General features: G+C 36.4%; 1 protein-coding gene across 10 annotated transcripts in view; it reads right to left on the bottom strand.

Annotated features, from left to right (window-relative positions):
• Positions 1 to 24677, bottom strand: part of PPFIA2 (PTPRF interacting protein alpha 2) — a 296329-nt gene that overhangs the window by 49207 nt on the left and 222445 nt on the right. For all 10 annotated transcript variants that reach the window (XM_017743915.1, XM_017743910.1, XM_017743908.1 and 7 more), the window contains 7 exons: positions 20729 to 20950; positions 16404 to 16550; positions 14470 to 14604; positions 5511 to 5594; positions 5027 to 5158; positions 4035 to 4097; positions 1997 to 2088 (listed from right to left, as the gene is read on the bottom strand). In XM_017743915.1, coding sequence (XP_017599404.1) covers positions 1997 to 2088; positions 4035 to 4097; positions 5027 to 5158; positions 5511 to 5594; positions 14470 to 14604; positions 16404 to 16550; positions 20729 to 20950 — 875 coding nt within the window. The remainder of the gene's footprint in view (positions 1 to 1996; positions 2089 to 4034; positions 4098 to 5026; positions 5159 to 5510; positions 5595 to 14469; positions 14605 to 16403; positions 16551 to 20728; positions 20951 to 24677) is intronic.

Below are 24677 nucleotides of genomic sequence, written 5' to 3'. Positions count from 1 at the left end.
CTGTGCTCTACATTATGAAAATATTAGTGAACTGACCTGTGATATTTAACATTGGTTAGGTATTACTAATCTTTATTTGATGACACTTTTCAGAGATTTAACCCCCAACTTTTCCTATACACCTGGTAAGTCCTGGGATATTGCAGTGAGGCATATACAGGATAACTCCAGCACATCTTTTCTGGTTTACAAACAGTGGTCCCTGACCTCTCTGTCCTTAGTCAAACAGCAGCACCAAAAGTTCACTGCATGGTGCAATAAAAGCATCCTAAGCATGGGCTGTGTAACCAAGTCAGAAGAGCAAAGGCTCCATGCACCATTTGAAAATTCAACCACAGAAGTAGAGACCTCAACAGCTTCTGTTTCTTAACACACATTAACAGCAATTTCCACATAACAATATATGAATAACATGATCACAGTCAAAAAAAGAAATGTAACAAAAAATCCCCATAGGGCAGTGACTGTTTTTATCTTCTGTGCACAGTAATTTCTCTCAATAGAACTTTGTTCTGATAATCAATAATATTTGGCAGTTGTGAAGCAAGTTGGCAGGAAAAAAGAAATAGTCCAGGTTCCAGTCTCTAGCTGTAGATATTCATCTGCTGACCAGCTTCATTATCTTCCAGAAAGCACAAACTCCAGCCAATGCAGAATTGAATATAGGCTGAGAATAGGAAGTATTTAATGCTCAGAGCTTGCTGTGCCTGAGAGAGCTGGGAGCTTCATGAGGTGAGGTTACAGAAGGGAAAGTATACTGTTTAGCGGAACCTGCTGAATTCCCAAGATATTTAGATAGCTTATCAAGTTCAAACAGCCCTTTGACAAGGACTAATCAGCTCCTGCTTACAGAGCACAAGCTAATGATACTCATCTACCCTGCAAGAAAAGCTGCAGTTCCCGAAGAACAGCTGCTCCAAAACCAAAGCTGCTGTTTGTTCCAGCAGTTCAGTAGCCTGTGTCCCTGCAAGCACTTTCAAAAAAAAAGTGTTGTGTGCCTGTAGTCACATTCCCAAGGGAGCAAAATTTCAAAAAGTTACAAGCATCACATTCTGAATTTCATGGGCTTACACTTCTCTACATGTAGAAAAATATTATTCCAAGAAATAATAAAAGGTTGAGGGAGAAACCATGTCCAGGTACTGAGCAAGATGTATGAGGACATCAATGGGCAGGCAATAGCTGATGGAAGAAAAAAACCCTATTGAACAAAGGTAACTTTAGATAAATACAGTGCTCCCAATTTAGTCTTGGTCCATGAGCTTTGTCTGGAAGGTATGCTGTCAGGTTTTAAAAATTAACATGTTGCCTGTTATGAAAACAGCCCATGGCACACAATTATCAATAGAGCAATAATTTAATCTCAAGGGACACTTTTAAGCAAGAAGTTCTTTCTAGAATGATAAATTCTTTTCAGCTGTTAGTGGTTATTTTTATGGCATTTGTCTCACTATTCTTCCCATAACTGATTTTCCATCAAAAGAGGCACAATAATTAATGTCTGGTTATGATGTTTTCAGACCTCTCTGAATAATGTCTTCACATTTAGCTGAAGTTCTGTGGTCTTTTGCTACACACTAAGTACAGCTGAGTGATGCCTTGCTAATGAAGAAAAAGAAAAGATATTATTTATAGAATAAATATAATCATAAATATGGCGGTCAGTTTCAGTATTAAAGAAGATAATTTCAAATTTATTTTTAAAGTCTGGGAAAAAAGTTGTGTATTTGGGTACAATTTTCAAAACATTTCATAATTTGAAAGACTTTCTTTAATCTGTAATATTTTGGTGTATAGTCACTGATATAAGGCCCTGTTTACTGATGAAAGAAGTGAAATGCAACAGTAATAATAACTGCACAGATTTTACATTTTTAAAGACATACACAATTACATTTATGTGTGGTTTGAACACATCCCTGCTGTAAATTCTTGCCACTTACATTTATGTTCTATTTCAACTTAAAGTGATAAAACTTCTGTCACAAAATATTACCTTGACAAGGTGGGCTCTATTAAAGAACCAGTCCTCAGTTTCATTTGATCCAGTTCAGACCTCAGTTTCTCAATTTCTTCGGCAAGTCTTTCCTGGAAATAAAAAGAGTAAAATATACTTACATGTGATACAAAATGCATTTACTTTATGAGATATTGTTCTCATAAAGTTAAACAAGTAAGGAAAGATACACTGAATGTAACACTGACTATAATAAGAAAAGGAAGCTCATTTAACTCTCATTACTGTTAACGAGATGTACACATCAAGAGGAGGCGGTATAGCACTCTGCTGTTTCATCACTGCCCGGAAGTGCTGGAAGGACAAGTTTGTCCTTGAAACTTATATTTTTCCTCCTATAAAGCCAGGCACAGCTCATCGTGTGACACACCGTTTGCCCTTTAGAGAGCAAGATTAACAGTTGGACTCAATGATCTCCAAGATCATCTTTTCCAACCTATATTTTTTTAGATACTATGAGATGGCATATTGGCCTTTATATTTACTGACAGAGACACAGACTTAGAGAGAAGTGCATTTTAGATGACTTGAACTGCAGCGAAATGTCTCGCTCTTGTTGATTTGATGGAACTCTAGTATGATGGGCTGCAGGTAAAAAATGACAGTTTGCCACAGAAACTGGATTTTTGGAACTAACTAAAAAACCCCTATTTTTTACAGCTACCACTAGGGAAAACGGCACTGTTCCCAAATTCTACATATAATTGTTATCTACTAATAAAGTGAAATCAAAGAATTTTAAAACAAATTAAGAACGAATATGGGATGAAGATGTAACACTGCTGTTCCTAGAGTTTAAAATGTTCAGTATTACAAAATACTAGGAAGGATAAGGATCTGAGCTTAAGTAGCATCAGTTTCAGTGAGTATTATTACTGAATTATATTATTATTATATAATTACTGAAATAGCATTATAGTATTTTTAAAATATTTCTTGGCTGAACAAAATTACTGAGATGACTGATACTCTATTTGTAACACTTGCCAGTTACTTAGCGATTATTAGTATCTGGTGTTATGTCCATCTATTTGAAATGGCTTCATCAGTTTCTTCATCAAAATGAAACAAGTAATCCCTTCAAAAGTGGGACACTTAGAAGATCCACGGTCAGAACCTGCAGTGGCAGGACAAGGGATAATGGCTTTAAACTGAAAGAGGGTAGGTTTTAGATATCAGGCAGAAATTCTTTACGATGATGGTGGTGAGGCACTGGAACAGGTTGTCCTTTTGGGTACTTGAATCTTGCTGCCTTTCTACAGGTTATCTAAATGTAGATGAAAATAAAAATTTTTTTAATAGATACCTCTTCTGTTATTTTTCTCAAAGGTCTTGACTTTGGATGCCATATTATATGTTTATATTATCATAGAAAGGAGATGTATTTTTAAAATTCTATACAATTGCTTTCAAATGGATTTAATACATTGTAAAAACACTTCTGTGAATCTGAATGCAAATACATTTGTGTATCCTACTGTGCTCAAGGCAGGAATAACTTCAAACCAAAATCCTGGTATCTGGGACTGGAAGCAATATTTATAATCAATTTGACTGATTCACTAAACAGCATTAGGGGTTAATTTGCAAGAAATGAAGAAAGGTCACTTTCAGCTATATTTAGCATAATGCCACTGCACCTGTTAAGAAGAATTGCATCAAATAAAAAAATTACATTCTTCACTGTGAAAGTGCAACCAGTTATGCATACATCTCTGTTAAACAAGACTTTTTCAGAATTAAAACTGATAGAAGAAAAACTCCAGAGCCAATGAAATCAATATGAATTTTGGTATTTAATTCCTGAGGCTAGGATATCAACCATGAACTTAGCTCAGAACAACTGTCAGAGACCTTCTAAGGCTATTTATGGCATCTGGGTGATTAAAGAAATTCTCATTTGTGTCAGGAAGATTTTTCATAAAAGCTGGAGAATTAATATACCATAAGCATATTTCCAAATAATAATCATACGTCTTTTGATAAAAACAGATGAAATCACAGTATTTTACAGTACCTTGTCATGTAAGGACTCTTCCAGATTTTTCCTGAAACTTTCAGATTCTTGAATCAAAACATTCTAGAAATAAAAAGATGAGAAAAAATAATCAGAAAAGAAATTAGACATATGTTAATAGATCAGATATCACTATATACATGTACAATTTTACAAAGTTCATATAAATTTGACTTCAAATTAAAATTCTTTAATGCTTCAGTTGGATTATATATTAAATTTTAAATGCTGGCAAGAATTCAAACATGTAGGACCATGTGTTTTCTAGATCAGCAAAAACTTTGCATCTTGGTTCAACTAAGCAACTGCCTCATTCTTACACAACCAATTCTCCCAATTTCTTCTTTTGGCAAGGCTATTTCTCGCTCCATTCCACATTTTGTTTCAACGATATAAACCAGAAATACATCATCTGAGAAGTTCTGAAATACCCTTCTGAAATACACTGAAAGATTCCCCTAAGATCAGACAAAGGTGAATAAGTAAAAGAGGGAGGGATTAAGGAGGGAAAATACAAAGGTCAGTGGCTTTAAATTTTGCAGCCCACATTGTCTCACATCATGGAAAACCTGTAAATGACATTCTCTCTTCAAGGCTAGATGCTCCTTCTCCTGTGGGGACAGCATTTTACTCTTCCCAGAGAAGTGAGGTGAAAGCAGCAGGTTAAAACACAGAAATGACAGCACATCTAAAACCTGTAATTCCTCAGTTCTCATCCACTTTTTCTCACTGCCTCATGCACCCCATTACACAATGGTCCTTTACAAGCTCTTCAGCAGGCTCTTGGCTGATAAATCCGTGACTAAAAATATTCAGCATATTCACAGCTCTTCTGGAAAGACTCTTGAGCCCACTCTTGAATTAAGAGTCGAACATGTAAGCTGGACCACATTTGTGGTAATAAATCAGCATGATACCTACATCCTGATAAAAGTAGAACATACAGAGAAATCTTTATTAAGTTAAACTTTTTACTTCTGTTTGTACTGTACCTTTTCTTCAAGTGCTGCCATTCTCTCTTTCAAGTGTAGTTGCAGACGCTCATTGGATTCTGTCAAAAGTCTGTCTACAGTATCCGATAATCTTTTGTTGTGCTCCTCGTTCATTTTTTCTCTTTGCCTTGCCTTTAATGTAGAATAGAAGAGACAGATTGGTAGGGTCCAAAATTAACTAGTAGACTTGTATCATTAAAAAATTAAAAAAAAAAGGTAACTGTAACAATCTAAAAGAATTCCGTAGGAAATACAATTACAGTTACTGATTAATGTACATCCATTTTTGTAACAGCAGAATGTTTTCAACTCTGCAACTAGATGTAAACTAGTATATTAAGATGGTGAAGTAAAGAAGGAAAATGCTGCCATCACTGCTACAAATAAAACATTTACAGTTAGGTAGGTTTGGGTGCTGGAGTACATAATGTAGCACTGTACTGGCAAATGAAAAGTTCACAAAAGCTGTTTGCAATACACATACTCTTTGAAGTTCCTGATTCTTCTCTTCAAGTTGAGCTTCTAAGTGTCTCATACGTTCCTCAATGTTTCCATGCCTTTCTTCCGCCTGTAAAAAAATAGAAAGACTTTCTATAATTTAGGTGGCTTTAGAAGTTTTTTTCTCAGTAAAGTTTAAACAAAACATAAAGCAAGCTACTACTAACTGCAAACTTAGTTTTCCAAAAATAAACTTTATTTAAACAGGCAGCTGAACAGCATTGCTTGAAATGTGTCAGCTACAAAGGCCTGTTACATCCAAGCATCAGCAAAACATTGGAGTTATTTATGAGCAATGAAATCAGCCAAATGTAACATGCAGACTGTGCATGGTTTGAACACAAACCTGCCATCGTAAAATTGTAAGCTCCTGAAGCACTGAACTGCACGATGGTTGATTATCAATTAAAAAAAAAAAAGTTAAAGAAAATGAAAACAAATCAGATGGATTCTATTTAGCAATAGAAAGTAAAGTCCAGTAGGACTACCTTCCTACGTATGGAGATCATTTCTTGTAGTTTAGCTTCCATAACATATTGATAATCATCAGATGAGGTAGAAGAGGTTGGATCAGACTAACAAGTCAAGGAAAAGGAGAGGGACAAAATTGAAAAATCAGAACTAAAGACACTGACACTGAACAGAACACAGCACAGAATGCTTAAAAGAAAAGTGTGACTGAAAGTTTAATTCTTTTAACTGACAGATTTTTACATGGAATAAACTACACTGATACTTGGTGAATAAGATGCAGTTGATGTGGAGAAACTGAAAATAATGGAATGCTAAAGAAGCTATCAACCTACACATGGAAGTTCAAGGTTAGTGATGGCTGGCTGATGACACATTACTACAGAGTGGATTCAAAGCGATACTGTCTAATGTTGTTTCTCTCTTTTTTTTTTTTTTTTTTTTTTAATTTGTAAACTGAAAACCAGAACCGGGCTCTCAGAAGCCAACATCAGAAATTCCTGTATAATTCTTCTACCATTTTCTAGGAATGATTACAATGCATAAATACTAAGTAATGGATTCGGTCAGTTACACCACTATGCAATGCCATGGTACATTCCCTAATTTCTAGAAAAGAGATAGAATGTCAAAAGAGACAAGGCTCAAGCTTTCATATGCCATTTTAGAATACACTACATAAGGCCTTTCATCCAAATAAACAATATAGTTTTCATCCCTTTGAAAAGATCCACCCTGGTGGACCTCTTTGTAAGGTCAAGGTCATCAGATAAAAGAAGAACCTATAAATAAAAATTCATTAATAATAATGGAAAGTTATTACTGAGTATAGAAATGGTAATCCAACCAAAGACACTACTATTTCTGACAGAAGTTGACCTTAATTAGGTCATTTTAGGCAAAACATGAATATTCATGCTATTGTCATATCAAACAAGTCTATGTTATTATTCAAAAATTTTAAAAGCCCTTTAAAAAAGGGAAAGGCTATATTGGTTTTGTTGCTATGGAAACAGGAATGTGCATAAGGCGTATGGAGAGTGCTACTGATGACTGAGTTGTGAGCTCGCGCTTGTCAAATGCTATTTCACTCTGTCAGATTTACTCTCAAAAAGACATCTGAACTCCATCTTCAGATGAGCAAACTTTAATATACACAAGAAATACTAATTTTACAGCTGTATTTTTAGAGACTATTTTTCATATGCTTATCTACTAATGATTTATCAGATTAATTAGGAATAGATATCAAAGTAATGCCAGACGTTCATAAGAACTTAAAATTACCCATAACTTAAACTCAGTAGCATTATCAGGACCAAAAGATCATACAGAAAGCAATCCTGTGATCTAGTCATTTATAAATATAAACTGCAGTTTTTGATATGAAGACATTCACATGAGAAAATTCTGTTTTGTATAAATATGAGAATACTGCTTAATTTTGAAGACCAGTGGTATTCTTTCCATAGTATATTCATAAAACTCAGATTCTTGCAAAATTTAAGAGAAAGTCTTTGTAATTAAACTCATTTAATATGTGCAGTTCTTGTTTCTGATCATGAAGCAGGCATATTGTGATGTACTTGAACTTATTAGCTGGAACTCTTTTGTCTATTTAGTACAACTTCGACCAGCAACAACACTTCTATGATGTTTTTTAACTTATTTCTCAGTTTTATGTATCAGTTGGTTTCAGCATACAAGTGCTAATGCATCGCTTCCTCTCCCAACTGGGTAAATAGAAAAATAGGGTTGAAAAATTTAAGTCCCTGTGACTGCACAACAGACATCTTTCCACAGAGTGACCAAGTTTTATCCTGCTCTGTAGAATATAGAATTTTCCCCTTTTTGAGTCCTGGCTGCAGTACTGGTTCAAGGCCTTCCCTTAATGCATTTCCAAGGGTCACGAGATGACTTGAAATCATCAAAGCTCTGAGAAGATTTAAGTAATTCTACCTCTTTTGAAGCCATTTTCGTAGAGGGAGATATAGTACCCACTGGGGGCACCTTCCTACAAAATTAAAATCCTTAGAAGCTTCATTAGCTGACTGTGAGACTTAAAAGCAAGTTATTTAAACTTCACTGCTTCCATACACTTAATTGCAGCTTAATGCAAAATATGAAGATAACCAAAGCAAAACCTCTAGGTTCAAAGGGATCTCATTCAAGTCCTCTGAAATGTGGTGCTGCCAGTCATAACCTGCCCTTGAAAAGACAGTCTGTCTAGTTAGCTGTATAATTTACCTTTTTTTTCAAACAAAAATGTAAATTTTTCAGTCCAAACCATGCCATAGTACCTTATCCCTCTAGCAGATCTTTTCAATGAAGAAAATAATTGTGGTGTTAGGTCTAACAATTGTTGGGGAGAAGAGAAGGAATGAAATTATTGTCAGAATTATGTATGTTATCTGAATTCTTATATAAATATTCTTGAAAGAACATGATGTTCTCTTAAGATTCTTATAGGTACATGTTACTTCATAACTTCCTGCTGCTTTAATAATTCAGCGAGGTGTATGTTTAAGCTATATGTAAATCTTCTTGTGTTATAGTTTTCAGTTATTTCATTAGAATACTAAAATTTTCATATGTAGATCCTAGATAAAAAAGTCTTCCTGAATGTGTCTCAGAGTACCTGTACTTTGCATTTCATCATAAAAGGAAACATCTACCTTTACATCTCTTTGGTAGAACAGAGAAACTTGAAACAATTAAAATTCAATATGCCTTAGAATCAAAACAAATGTCATTATTCTAAACACTGCAAATGTGTTAGAATATTTTATATTTCCTTTATGTATCATTTGTTCTGAAAGTGTTATTCTGTATTACTCTAAAAGGACCAAATTATTTTATAGCCAAGAAAATCAATAGTTAGGCTCAAGGGCTTGTCTGGCAGAGAGCAAGCACAGGTGCACAGACTTAGTACCTACTCTAGGCTCTAATGCTGCTTAGGGATTCTTAACCACTGGTTATTATGTGCCAACTGCAGGAGCAGCCCCCTGCAGCAGGGATGGGGATCAAAAGGGCAGATAGAAACACGTGTATGTACTCCTATCTTCTCTGACTTGCAGAAACCCACCTGCAGACAAAGAGCTCCAGTAACCAGTGGCCCCAGCTAGAACACACTCCCAAAATGAGGGTTTCAACAGCTCCCATTGCCCTTTACATTGAGGAAGGCCCCCAACCTAGGTCTCAAAGAGACCCCTCCAAACAAAAAAACCCTGTAGCAAGTCAGCTGTTAGCTAAGAGATTTTCAAGTCCTACCTTAAGGACTTCCCCAGGCCATGCTCTTAGGATTGGTATACCTGTGGCAGTTACACTTTTTTGTTGTTCACGCATCTTAGTCAGACCCAGAGATTATCACTGGAATAAGGTCTTTGAGAGAACTGGCAGCCTACCATAAAAATATTGAATGTCTCCATCTCAGCCTTGTAGTTTGATGCACAAGGCAGAGGTTGAGACACCAGTGCTTGTCATGTTTCTGTAGCAGAATTTTGGCACACATGAGACAGAACAGACAACTGTGGACTCTGAGGTTCTTAAAGAAAAGCTGGATTTCTTCCAAATTGTTTTACTAAGAGTTAACTGAGGTAAAAACTGTGAAGTAGAGCTACTTGCTTGGCAGCCCCTACATTCTTTCTTCAATATAAGACTTGCATGACTGTTTGCTCCTACTCAGTACAGGAGCAGTAATAAGACACCTTGTGTGGTATTCAGCAACTAGCATTTAAAGCATTTAGCCAGAACATTCAGTTATAAATAGATTCAGGAAATCATGCATCTTAAACTGGATTAAAAATATATGGACAAAAACTAATGATGTCTGACCCCTACGAGAAACCAGCACGAGTCTAAATGTTCACTTTGCACTCTGCATGCCATGGAGTAGCCAGCACAAGGTAGTAACAGGCAGGAAAACTCTGCATTGAGGGAATACCAAAGCAGCTTGTGTGACCTCTAACCCTGTTAAAATTCTGCTGGTGCTCCTGCTGCTAATGCACCCACAAAAAAAGGTGTTGCTTCCACATCATCTGTTACTGATGGCACTGCACATTTTCTAGGTCTTTGTATCTTAGCTGAAAAGAAAGAAATCCAATTTCAGATGCAGAAATCACTTGTATAATATAGGTGTCAGAATTCTTTTCCTTGTGCTGAGCTGCAGGAACAAATCTGAACTTTTCCAGTGGTAAAAGCAATTTCCCCAGCTTTGAGACCTTGACTTTTGAATACCTGCGCTATCCAGATTTTCTACTGGCATCTTATGGTACACATTCTTTAGTCTATCCTTGGAATAAGGGAGTTATTCACAAAGAAAGAATGCATTATTGAACTGAGCTATGAAGTTGAAGGTGAAAATAGGTGGTCATGGTGACAGAGCTGCAACAGCTCACAAAGTTATCAGCTACTTGCTCACATGCTCACATCTAACCTCTTACCAATGTGAAAAAATGAATTGGCTTCGGTGTCCTCTTTTTCTAAACCCCAACATTTCAGTCACTAGATAGTCACGCATTCTTTCCCCTCCTTCGTTTTCCCACTACCTTCTGTACCTCCTAAGTTTAGTATGCAACTCCTTCAATTTAGCTTTGTCAAATTTGCTTCTTTCATTTCTTCCTCCTATTGGGGCAAAATCTCCCAAGAAAAGGGAAACATAATAAGAGGGGTGTTTTGAGAAGACAGGAATGTGTTGTAAATGTGAAATTTTCTTTGGCTTCCCTCCCCTTTGAAGATTTATATTTTTATTAGCCTGTAAGAGGATTTAACAACTTCCTTCTCCACGTAACACAACATCATGTCTCTCTCTCTTGTTCTCAGAGAGCTTTCTGTATGAAACACACCCGCTCCTCGCAGGGGAACTTCCTTCTCTTTGCATTCTTTTCATGGCAGATATTCTCCTTTTACTTGTTTTGCAAATTCTTCCCTGCTTAAAGCAAACCACATCCACACACTGGCACAAAACAAGCATTATGTCCCACTTGCCTCCAACTCTCAAGTCATTTTTTATCACCTTTAAAATTAACTGAAGGTGTTACTATGCTAAATGTAGTTTATTATGACATGGCTTCCTCTTCTCCATCTCAGTGCTTCTCTTATGCAGCTGAAAAGCATGGCTGGTATTTCTGGTGACCTGCATACAGGAAGGATGGAGTGAAATGCTCACTGTTGTCTTGTGATCAGAGAAGTGACTTGGTACCTCTGCTGCACAAGCACCCAGGGGTGAAGGACTACTAGCGGGAGTGAGTGAATGGAAGTAGGTGGATGCTGGCTGGCTCTCCTAGACCCCTCCTTGAACACATGCAAGGAGAAACTGTGCTTGACAGACTAACCATCTGAAGATTCTGGATGCTCCAATGTCTGCCCCTTCTGAGGAAAATAAACATTTTGTGGGATAAAGAAAGGTTAATACAGGAGGGAGGTTCTTTCTACTAGGAACTGCCTCTTCTCCAGGGCAGGCAAACAGATCAATACTGTGAGAGTGAGTAGAAGGCGGCTCAATGAGTCATGGGAATCTGAATCTTGGGATACATGCTGAGAGCTGTGCTACTTGTCATGACCAGACAGATACCAGTGTGATGGCCAGGCAGGACAGCACAGAATATGGGATCATGCTGTTCCAGGTTAGTCTGCCACAGGCTGACTAACCCTCCAGTTGCTCACCCAATGGGCAGAACACAGTGAAAACAAAGCCAAAGTTCAAATGATTCAGGTAAATTTACAGGTACTTATCCAAGATCACTGTATAGTCCAAATTTTTGGAAGTTCACTCCTTATGAACTAATTTGGGCATGGAAAAGTAGCAGAAAGACATATCACTAGCTTATATACATAAAAAAGGAAAACCAACTAATTTAAAAAACTGACACCATAGAAAGATCACAATCTATATCCTTCTTTTGCAGAATCCCAACCCAGATTTATTATGAGCAAGAATATAAAAAATTTAATGCAGAACTGCAACATGCATCTTTTAAATCTATGGGGGTGGTGGTGGTGGGGAAATAATCACAGCCAAATCCAGAACATATTTGTTCTGGTTTATCTCCATATGTCTTTATCTCCCCAATCAGTCTTATATTTTACCCATAGTGAAGCACATAACCCGTATTAGTTTCCTTTAAAATACATATAAAGCATGTTAGGCTTAACTCACCTCTTCCATACAATTGTAACCCCATTAATCTCAGAGAAGCCACTTTCACTGAGATAGTACTAAAGGAAGGCAAATGAGTTTCGACTTTTTTTTTAAGCACGGTAGTAGCTGATTTGCAGGCTCATCTTTCACTTAATATACATAGACACTGCACTGATCACATAGCTCAGGTAGGCAGACTCCGGGGATTCTGCAGCCGGATAATTTGAGTCCTACAGACAGCATGTATGTTGGCATAAAGTCCAACCAAGGCAAAATTAATCAAACATTATTCAGCCCCTTAGGTAGGTCTTGCAGCTGTCAGTGAATAGCTGACCACACCAACTAGCTAACTTAAAACTACTTAAGTAAGCTGCAGTGATTACTGTGTTGTCCTTGGTTCAGAGCCACATTTATCTGATCCATGAAAAGTAATGGACTTTAAACTTCAGAGCTGTCAAACCAGCACTTTAATAAGCTCTACAGTTTGAAAAGACATTATATACAAGATACATAAACCACAGGCTTATTTAGCCTATTGGCCAAATTATGACATTCTTCTTCATGTCACGTATTCCAAGGCAGCACAATTTTAACTGAAATACATGTCTTCAGTTTTTCATGTAATCACTGAGAAATGAACAGAACCAGCATTATAACCTCACATACTTCTCAGAGTTTCCCACTTGGCAAAAACTTTGATCAAATATATCCAAGTGAAATGGGGTGGAGCATCAGCTCTGTTCACAGCTCTCTAACCACATCCCATGAAATAATGTAAGAAGACAAACGGAGATGTATATTGCAGCTTTATGGTCACAATAACAACGGTATCTCATGGAAGTCCCTGAGTGTTCTGCATGGTTGAAATGGGATTTCTTCTTACAATGTTTGTCATTAATATATGTTCAAGGAAAAATGCAGTGGCAAAAAAAGACATGCTTGAGACTGCCAAATACTTACTGGTGGCTAATTGCTGGAGAACTTATTCAGGAAAAATCCTCTTAAAATAGAAAACAGTATTTTTAAGCTACTGAGGGCATTAGAATATATGATTATATGCTGAATCAGAAACAATTGGGAAAAAAAAAAGTTAAAATGCCAAGGGATTGCTGTTATGTGCACCTGAGTTTTTATTAAAATTCAATGAAATTTATTTGGTATTTCATGTAGCTCTTGCTGATTCTTCTTGCCTTCCTCCCCCCACCGCCTCCCCCAATTTTCAGTCTTTCTTTTAGATTTGCACCCATTCATACAAACCTAAAGTGACAGCACAAACCCTTGATTACTGAATAATAATCTTGCCTTAATTAAAGAAAACCCCACACATATCCCCCCCAAAATCTTCCTTTCTCTGTTTCTACTTGACTAAATTACTTAAAAAAATCAGACTTTATTAAGGTGATGCTCAGCATTTAAGGCTTCACTAAAATGGAAAATCATAAAAACTGAAAAAGTCCATCAAATTTAAAAATAGCTCAGCACATAAATAGTTAGAAACATTCCTTGGCAATAGAAAAAGGAAAATTTAGATAAATCAGAATTATCTATAATACAGCCTCTTAAATGCATTTTCCTTTGTCTGATTTTAAGAGATTAAGAGTAAACCTCATTATATGTCTTTATGAAGCTGGTAAAACTTGAGCTATAGTATTATATGCATGCACACCTGAAAGCATTAGAGGCCAAATATAAAAAACGCTATGGAAAATTTATCTTTATCTTCTTATTTCTCTGCAAGATAGCAGCCATATAATAAATCTATCAGTAAAAACAGTTTGAAATCTGCTCAAGGTTTCACATTTTTCTTTGCATATATATGATACAAAGAATCATTCACAGCAAACCTTGTAGCATGTACTGCAAGTTGTCTTCATTTGTGTTGCGCAAATAATCCCACCTGCCTCCAGGATTTGATTTTATAGCACTTATTGCAATAAAACTAGATGTTGTTTCTATACGTGGTGAATGAAAACATCCAGAAGAACTAAGTACCTGTAGGAAAGGGACTTCCCTCACTGCCTACCCTTAAATTAGAAACTCTTATACAGTAAAGTGAGTCCTCCTAGAGCAAGTAATGCTCAAATGTATTGCAAATACATTACTCCTTTGTAAATATGGCCTAGGCTAACTTACAGATAGCTACTTTTCCTGTCGCCAAAATGCTAAGAATTACAAACATGGCACTTAAACCAGTCCTGTGCCCATACTTATCTGGAAACATTTTCTTCTTCCAAATCGGCTGGATGCTACCTTTGTTTTGTCCTTGAGGTGAGGAATCAGGTTGCAAATCAGTGTTAAACAATGGGGCTTCTGAAATGAGTCTATTTCTCAGTACCTTAGTCAAAGCTGCAATTCTCTGAGCCAGTTCAGCCTCCACTTCAGGTAAGGTTTCAGCTTTCCTCATCGTCTGCTGCAGCTTCTGCTCAGCCAGCTCGAGACGCTCTTGCAGCTGTCTGTTTTTGTCTTCCAACTGAAGGCCAAAGATAGATAAACAAGAATAAAAAATAAAAATCAACATTAGGAATTTTCCTTCCCTTTCTAAAGTATCAGTGAAATGATAGCTAAACTAACAGGCAAGTCACCCCTCAGTGTGGGAGAGCTTATCAGAGAGGTATTAACTCAAGCATGGAACAATGTAGGCTGCCAGACTTACTACTGATTTGAGGCTCAAGGATCAAGGAAGGTGAATAAAAGTTGTAAAATGGCACTAATTAAGATGAAAAAGCTCCACTGATGGATGTGGTATTTATCTGAGCAAAATAATAGTACTGGTACTAGTTAAACAAGAATTTTCTAAATGGAAATGTTCCATCTTACAGAAAAGTTTACATATGAGCTAAAATGGGAAAGAAGTACAATTCTGAAAGGATGGAATTCCATGACGAAATTGCCAAAAAATTTTCTGAATGAATCCAATCATATATTATGACAAGTTAAAACTGACATTTCATTCATTACAATTAAATCTCATTTTACAGAGGTGAAATTGATTAATCTGTGATAACTATTAAAGAGAAATAAGAAGACTTTTGATAACTGCAGCATTTTCTGGCCTACTGAGATGCACCACACAATTATGATCTTTTAATGCTTACTGCTTTCTTGTTCAATCCAGGTAATACAAGACAAAATGAAAAAGGCGTGCGATTGTAGATTCTTTTTTTATCTTTAAAAAAGCATGAAAAGATAGGCTTTTACCATCTCAATGCTGCAAATCAACATCAGGTCTGACCATATATACTCTAAACCTAGTTGTTTTGATTCCTGCTTTGAGTAGGCAGAACTCTGCAGCACAGCATGATTTACATTGGCAACAATAAGAACTCCGATACAAGTACCTTCCTTTCCCATCATTGAGTGTTTTTTTTCTCTGACAATTGAAGACACCTCTTAAAATAGTCTAAGGAAGCTGGAAAAAGCTGGAGAGTTTGAGTGCTGATGGTTTAATTTCCCTGAAGAGGTAGTCAAATACATATATACACACACACACACAGAGGGATGCATGCATGTGTGTGCAAATATATCTTCATACAATTATAGAAGCAGAGATTATCATGTCACATCACACATACTAATTTCCCAAATAACACTTCAAATTGTTTAAAAACATGCTAGACAAAAAGGAAGTCTGATACTGAGGCTGGGTTTGAATTATACATTATGAATTATATTCATTTCATGTTTGCTTTCAGTTTATATCATATTCCTCAAATTACAAAGCAGTGTTTTATGTTCAGTTTACATTCCAGATTTGGAATCACCATGGAAACAAAGTACCATGAGAGAAAGCTGCACAGTCATGTTATAAGCTTTCTTAAAATATATTCAGAGTTCATTTATCATTTTAAAATTTTATTTGCACTCTACTAATCTGTAAAATCATTAGAATATATTACATACAAATTTTTCTCTCTCCTGAAGAAAGGAATTTTTTTAGCTCAGACTAATTTTTAGAAAATAAAATTCCAAAATTCTTACATAAGAAGCAAATATATTCCACTACTTAGGGAATAAGACTGTGTGCACTTATGCAAGACTATCAGAAAACCCAGTTATTTTCCAACATTGAACGTACACATTGAAATTATTGTTCACAGCTGTAGTAGCTGATACAACATTTAGAGGTGCTGAACAATTTAGGACTTTTTAGATTAACTGAATCTGTTGATTGAAACTGAACAGATTCACCTAATGGAAACCCCTTATAGTAAATAGACATTAATTTTCATTGGGTATGAAGAAAACAACTGACTAAGGCAGGTACAGCACCTGACGCAGGATGGCTTCCTTGTTTGCCAGTTCATTTTCCAGCTTATCGTTCATGTCGTGTATGGAGGTCGATTCTCTCTGAGCACTGAGGTAGCGCTTCTCCAGCGTAGTTATTCTTTCTTCCATATCTTCCTTTTGTGCCATTGCCTAATGTGACACCAAAACTCCCATCAGGAATCGCACAATTAAAATACTACATAATTTTATAATGGTTTAATTTTCATGCTAATAGTAGACAGGAGTGTAAGGTATGCTCAGAAGTAAATCTTCAGTTTTAAAGAGAATTCTTTGGGATTTCTTGTAGCTGTGATACAGAATGACAGAATCAACCAGGTTGGAAAAGACCTTTGAGATCATCAGGTCCAACCTATGACACAATTCCACCTTGTCAATTAAACCATGGCACTGATCATACACCCAGTCTTTTCTGAAACACATCCAGGCATGGTGACTCCACCACTTCCCTGGGCTGCCCATTCCAACGCGCAGTTACCCTTTCCATGAAGGACTTCCTCATGTCCAACCTGAACCTCCCCTGGTGCAGTAGCAGCAGTTGAATACAGCAAACAGAAACAAACTTCACCTTTTGCATATGTTTCTAGTTTCTATATTTTTCAATGCAAAAATCATAGCAAACAAAGCTCACATTTACTTGCTTGTTTTTTAAACAACAGCTTGATCAAAATTTCTAAAAATTGATATAGTTACATAATAGTAGAAACATAACTACAGTGACATGGGGTAAAAAAAAAATACATGCACATTCCTATACTTATTCCTGGGTTCTGCTAAAATTTTCTTCTGAAGAACATGTAGCAGACATCCCGTGACATGTCCTGAAATTTCAGGAAAACAAGTGACCATAATGTTGGATACATAACCGTAACCATAACATATGGGTATGCTATACATATATGCTATGGGGAGGACTTCTCTAAGATCTTGAGGTTTTCTTATGTTTTAAAAGCTGGTCTCACTGAAATCAATTGCTATAATTTAGCTAGGCTATTCATTACTCTCTCCTATTACATTTTTTATTTTTCTTCAATAAATTTTAATGAAATTAGAAAATTTTATTAACTTTAAAGTTGTGTCTAGCTCTTGAGAAGAGTTACATGTTGCCACATAACCTTTAACAATGAAAATATTTACTGATAGGCATACCTTACTGATTTTGCTTTACTACATTATGAAAGCAGTGTTGAAGTAAGTATTTTTCAAGACATAGTTGACACTGAACCGTGCCATAAATCAAATCCCTTCTGATAGGAGAAAATTTTCTAAAAGTCCTTGCAAGGAGTTTCAAAAGATAAACTGAGACTTTTCCTTGAGTTTCAATGCTTCCAGATAGTTGTTTATTAAGTCTTATCAGAGGAACAGAACCACTAGCGTGACCCAGGTACAGCATAGAGTACAGACAGCAGGAGAGAAGTATAATTATCAAGATTTACATGGCCTTTTAAAGATAATTTAACCAATAGTTACTAAAAAGGTACATTATTTTCACTTTCCTACCAGTTATTCAGTAACACAGGCAGGAACTGCGGAATTCTCTATCCAATCATTCCACACTACTTTAACTGCAGAATATGGAGTAGTAGAAGAAGGAGAAGAAAGTTTAGAGAACAACAACAATCTTCCATTTTGATATTTTTTACTCTTATCTATTTACTACAAAGAGAAGCCCAAAACCTCTAAATTTTTCACCCTGTGACAATCTTACATAGTAGTCTATCACCTAATTCACACCACTGTATTTTCTAGTTCTTGTCTGACTGTTGGTAATTTTTTCCAAGGTTGGAGGTTAAAACAGTGTTGTTCAGGGGGGTAAAACCCTTAAAAACAGGCAGAGAAATATTCTTGGCACTCTGGGGTCCTACAATAGTGATCATACAAATGAATCTGAATAGCTACTCCTGAAGTGGACCACATCCAGCTGATCTTTTTGAGTATTGCCGGAAAAACCAACAGCATAAATATAGTTATTACATATGTAATTTGTTAAATTACACAAGAAAAAACCTTCAATAATTTGTACAAGTTATACTATACCAAACTACCCCTTTCTTGTTGCATGTATGCAATTTTCTGTACTGGGACGACAATCTTTTGTGGCAGTATGAAATAATCGAAGGTACTTCCACTTTTACAAATATGTTTTGCAGCAGATTTTGCACTGGCATTTGGTAATTATTCTAAATGCAAACGTATTAGTGGCAGCTTTTCTTAGGAAGAAATGAAATGAAAGCAATTAAGCCCACAGCCAGTGTAATGTGGTATTCAAAAGATAAATAGCAAGTGGCGATCAAGTGTCTGAGATACAGCAATATTTGCCAAAGTTAAATACAGTGGAGATATTAGAATCCCCTTGTGACTTAATGTAGCAGTGGTGGAGAAGGAGAAACACATCATAGCATCATAGAATTGTTCAGGTTGGAAAACTCCTCTAAGAACATCAAGTCACACAATAAATGTAGCATCACCATGTCCTCAAATGCCGTATTAACATATTTCACAAACACTTCTAGGGATGGCGACTCTAACGCTTCCCTGGGCAACCTGATCGTATGCTTGACCACCCTTTCAGTGGAGAAAATTTTCTTTATATCCAAATGAAACATCCCTGCCACAACTCGAAGCCACTTCCTCCTGTCTTGTCACTTCTTACTTGGGAAAACAGATCACCCACCTTGCTACAACCTCCTTTCAGGTAGGTGCAGAGAGAAACAAGGTCTCTCCTGAGCCTCCTTTCCTCCAGACTAAACAACCCCAGCTCCCTCAGCAGCCCTCATCAGACTTGTGCTCCAGACCCTTGACCAGTTTTGTTGCCCCTCTCTGGACATGCTCCTGCACCTCAACATCTTTCTTGTAGTGAGGGGCCCAGAACTTGAGGTGTGGCCTTACCAGCATCAAGTACAGGGGGACAATCACTTCCCTGGTCCTGCTGGCCACGCTATTGCAGATGACCTTGGCCTTCTTGGCCACCTGGGCACATGCTGGCTCATGTTCGGCCACTGTTCACCAGCATCCCCCAGGTCCTTTTCCTTTGGGTCACTTTCCAGCCACTTTTCCCCAAGCCTGTAGCACTGCACGGGGTTGTTGTGACCCAAGCGCAGAACCTGGCACTTCACCTTCTTGAACCTCATACAATTGGCCTTGGCCCATCAATCCAACCTCTCCAGTCCCTCTGCAGAGCCTTCCTGCCCTCCAGCAGATCGACACTCCTGCCTAACTTGGTGTCATCTGTAAACTTACTGAGGGTGCCTTTGATTCCCTCATCTGTATCATCAATAAAGATATTGAACAGGACTGGCCCCAGTAACGAGCCCTGCAGAACACCAGAAGTGATGTGTCACTATTGTCACTATGTCACCAGCTGGATATGTCTCTGTTCACCACCCATGCTGGGCCTGGCCATCCTGCCAATTTTTCACCCAGTGAAGAGTGCACCTGTCCAAGCCATGAGCAGCCAGTTTCTCCAGAGGAATGTAGTGGGAGATGGTGTCAAAGGCTTTACTTAAGTTCATGTAGGTAACATCCACAGCCTTTCCTTCATCTACTGCACAGGTTAATTTATCATAGAAGGAGATCAGGTTGGCCAAGCAGGACCTGCCTTTCATACTCCTGTGCTGGCTGAGCCTGAGCCCCTGGTTGTCCTGCACATGCAGTGTGATGGCACTCAGGATGATCTGCTCCATGATCTTCCTGGGCATCGAGGTCAGTCTGACAGGCCTGTAGGTCCCTGGATCAGTGAAAACTAGTCTTTGTAACTAGACAAAAATGATAAAATACTTAAAAGTATTTTAAGTACTTAAAAAGTATTGTGAAGAGACTTAGAGCCTATGCCAAGCATTGGAAACTGTGAAGGATCATCTCTTCCAGAATACTAGAAATAACAGGTAAAATATATGCATATAAATGCATATACATACACACGCATACATAAATGCATATGAAATAACTATATTGTAGGAAGCAGTGTAACAGAAAGGTAACTAACACATATTAAAATAGATTCTAGAAGCCAACAATCCACACATACTGAGAACATCTGCCTAAGAGAAGATATGCTGGAGAACTCTGAGAAACACCACAAATTTAAGAGGAGGAAAGAGATGGAAAATTAAATTATACTTTCATTTATTGAGAGAAAGAAAGAAATTTCTAGTACTGTTTCTTAATTTAAATTTTCTGTCTCCTAGGCTTAAGGGCTTTCATCGGTGCTCAACTTTTGCTGCCCATATACATTGGCCTCTATCAGTTTGTAGCAGATGTCATAGGAAAAACAATAAAGAAATACGAGGTGAGTGTGGTGAATTCCTTACCTCTCTAATGTCTCTCTGATATTTACTGTTCATTTCCTCTGTTTTAATGAGCTCCTTTCTTGTGGTCTCTGCTTCCTGCTCTACCTCTCCCACTCGGGAAGACAGTGCAGCCAAACGCTCCTTCATTTGTGCCATTTCATAGTTTTGCTTTTCCAGTAGCTCCTGAAGTTCAACAACTTGACTGGCTTCATCATTTGAGTCTATTGAGCCATTTGATAGGCGCTGTTAATGGAGAAGTGACATTGATTAATTATCTTTTAATGTGGGCTCTAGCTAAAGAATTTCTAAAGCAAAGATTATTTAAAAATTACCAAAGCAACTAGGAAGGAAAAAGCCATTTTCGTGGTACATAAGACAGGTATAGTTACGAGAAAAATAGCAAAAGATTAATTCATATCAATGGATTCCAGAATGTAGCATCACAGAGAGATGTAGACAATGGCATTAAGAGCAGAATACTATACATAAAAAAGGTTTAGTTTGGCATTATGACTATTAGAGTACAGATTGCAACATACTTCTGAAAAATCACCAAATTCATTTCATTGATCTTAACTAAACTTACACAGCATTTTAAATGAAACAAAGTTAATGTCATTTGCAAAATACACCATGCTGCAGACAGGAAACAGCATGAATAAATGACAGACTCACTGTACCAGAAAGTGCTTTCACGCTGGACAACATACTAGTTAGATTTGCATTAAAAACAAGTTCTGATGAAGTAATTTATGTACTGCTGAAAGCCTTGGTATGAATATAGTTATAAAGAAAAAAAAAAATCAAGATTTCATTACACACAGTGCATTTGGGATATGATCTCAGCAATATGATTTATATTGCAAATAAAAGATTGCAGGATAGAAGTGCATTCACCAGCAGGACTTGCTGGTATTGCCTCATTACAACAGATATTCATATTAACATTTTCCAGCATAGGCTAAGCCTATGGTTTCATACAAATTTAATTCTCTCATGTCAAAAAAAATAGGCAAAAAAACAACAAACAAAACCAGAAATATTTGATTTGACCTGCAACATGAAAAAATAAAACCAAAGTGCCCAGCCTGTCATTAGCTTTCTTGATTATGTACAATTTTATTGATTAAATTTATATTATGGAGCACAGGAACAAAGTATTTTTCTGTAACTATAATTTTAAACATCACAGAGAAATATTGGCCCTAAGAGATGCTTATTGTCCTTCAGGTGATAATGTATATAACAATGTATATATGAAAAATTCCTAGCAAGATCTGAGGGGAAACCAGGATTGCTTTCATTAGCACTTTGTATTATTATTGTCAAAATATATTTTAAAGAAATCTTCTAATGCCTCTAACAACATTATTTAATGGCTTTAACAACATTCTTTTCTCAATCAGCTGTAAAATGAACCCAGATCAAGACTACCTGCCCTGTTGCTGATCACTGAATAAAATTACTCTAAAAATTCATTACATCAAATAACTCAGTTCCAAAGCTGTATCATCTACTTTCAGGACACCATGGTAAGATGAGCATAGCAAATTAAAAACTTATTTACTCTCAGTTTGATGTTTGGAAAGTGTTCAATTTGTCTGCTTGAATCAAAATGCTATTAATATGCAGCAGTCAAAAACAAAATAGTACTCAAATACTCAAACAGGATAAGACAGCCAAACCATCATATTTTCTTCCATTTTGAAAATTAAAGTTTTTATCTATGAAAATTATAATCTGTTCTACTGCTTTAATCTCATACAGCAATTTTAGCAGTTTTCACAGATTGGGAAATTTTATCTTGCATGGAATTTGCCCTGCAGCTCTCTGAAGAGCAGTCCAGGAATGCTGCAAGGTTATAATAAGACAAATACTAAATCTCAAATGCAATAAATGGCATGTGTTCATGTACCTTATGTGACATAAACCCTGGTAATTATGAAATGGCAACCTGTGATATCTAGGACTATGTCCACTGCAAGAGAAGAATTATCTTTTCATTAATGAAGCTTTTTTCCTTAAGATATTAATAACTAAACTACATATAAATTAAACCTGAAAACCAATCTTTTTCTACTAATTTACTTAGTATCTGAGAATTAAGGAAAGTGATATTGCAGTTAGAATTTGTCTCTCACCACTATACCACTGCTGTGACTGACAATTATGCATGCATGTATTTTGATCTATGCACATGAACTTAACTCATAATTCTTTGATGAACTCTTTTTACAAAGTGCTTTAATTCTAATCATTGTTCACCTTTACTTTACATTTTTCTTGTAATCATACATAGAGCTAGTTGGTATTTAAAATTCCAAAATTGCTAAAAATGTCAACATTTTAATTTTCCTGAGTAAGATCAGGATAAAAAAAAAGCTTTCTGTAAAGACACAAATAAAATTTTAAACACTCAGTTTAAAATCTGGTATTTTTAGAATTTTGAAGCATACTTTAAAAGTTTACCAAGTGATTTTAACTGATACTTTGTGACTTTTATGCCTTGTTATTATTTTATGATATATTATTATATGAGTACATCATATACAGCAATCACTTCAAAAGACAACAGGTAGAATGTTATTAAGAATTATTTCAAGGATTAACTGATATAACATTCCTCAGTTTTTAAGGAGGGTTTTTATCAACAGTTATGATAATAATTTCCCCTCTCTCCCACACAAAAATAGCTTGAACAAGAATGTGAAAATATGCAATGTCAGTAGAAGCAAAAGACATTCTGTAGATGATGATTCAAATTCATTTTCTGATTTAGTGACAGGAGCAGGAACCTCCCATGCTCCAGAGAAATTTCCTATGGAATAAGCTGGAGTGACAGAGGTGCAGCATCTTCTTTGTTACTGAGTTTGTGAATAATGTCCATGTCCCTTGTCTTGTAATTGTTTGTTTGATTCTTTTCTTGTTCTTTCTCTGGTTGAATTTATTTTATCTTGTTGAATTTTTTTTGTTTCCTGGTATTCAAGGAGCTTCTTGTTGATGCTGTATATTAATTGCAATCCATTGCAATTAATATATCAATTACAATGTCATTGCTCTATATTAATTACAATCCTTTGTAAATAAACAGTTAGTTGAATGTTTAAAACAATGAAATTTAATAAATCTCTGCTAATTATTACCTGAAACACTAAAGGAAACCTTTTCAGAAGAGCATGCTCAAAAAAAAAAGCTTTCAAAGTAGACGTTCTTGAGTATCATATCCCTATACTAGCTCAAATCCCCCAAAAATGGAAGAAATAGTGTCAAATTAGTTGTGGTGGTGGAAAAGGAAGTACTGAAAGTAATCTAGAACAATTAGGAAGTATTTAAAGAGGGCATGTTAAAGAAAACTTTCGACCTAGTCAAAACGATCTAGCAGAGAAAACAAAAAATGTACCTGGTCCCTAGATCTGTCTTAGAAGTTAATCATCCAGATGAAGTCTTCAACAAATTTTATGATGCTGTCTATCAAAAGGGGTCATGAAGAAGCCACATATGGACACACTCCTTAAGCTCAATTAGCTCACACAAAAGAATCTACTATCAATGGCTATTTTTCGCTCAAAAAAAGAAATGTGGCAGATAGCTCACATGCTTCAGTACTTTGAGGGTTTTTTTTGCTAACTAGTTTACCCAATACAGATAGTCCATCTGTTTCTATCACATTTACTTAGTTAGACTTCAATACTGCAGAGGCAGCAGCACCATCAAATATTTTCCCCCTCATCGTTTTTGCTTTCTACGGACATGGCAGGTACACACAGCTGCAGTGTGTGCTCGCCTGCTACACATACTGTAAGGGTCTCTGGCCTCTAATCCTGCCCCTTTCTACAGGTTTCTCAGCCACATGAGAAATCTGGCTGGCATAAGACTGAAAGGCCCAACAGAACCTTAAGACATCTTGTCTTGAGCTAGGTCAGAGCAAACAAAGGTACATGAGCAATGACATCTCTACCCAACAATGCAG

The sequence above is a fragment of the Corvus brachyrhynchos genome, unplaced genomic scaffold (assembly GCF_000691975.1).
Source record: "Corvus brachyrhynchos isolate BGI_N302 unplaced genomic scaffold, ASM69197v1 scaffold9, whole genome shotgun sequence".
Classification (NCBI taxonomy): Eukaryota; Metazoa; Chordata; class Aves; order Passeriformes; family Corvidae; genus Corvus; species Corvus brachyrhynchos.
Note: the sequence above shows the minus strand (reverse complement) of the source record. Positions and strands in the feature narration are given on the sequence as shown.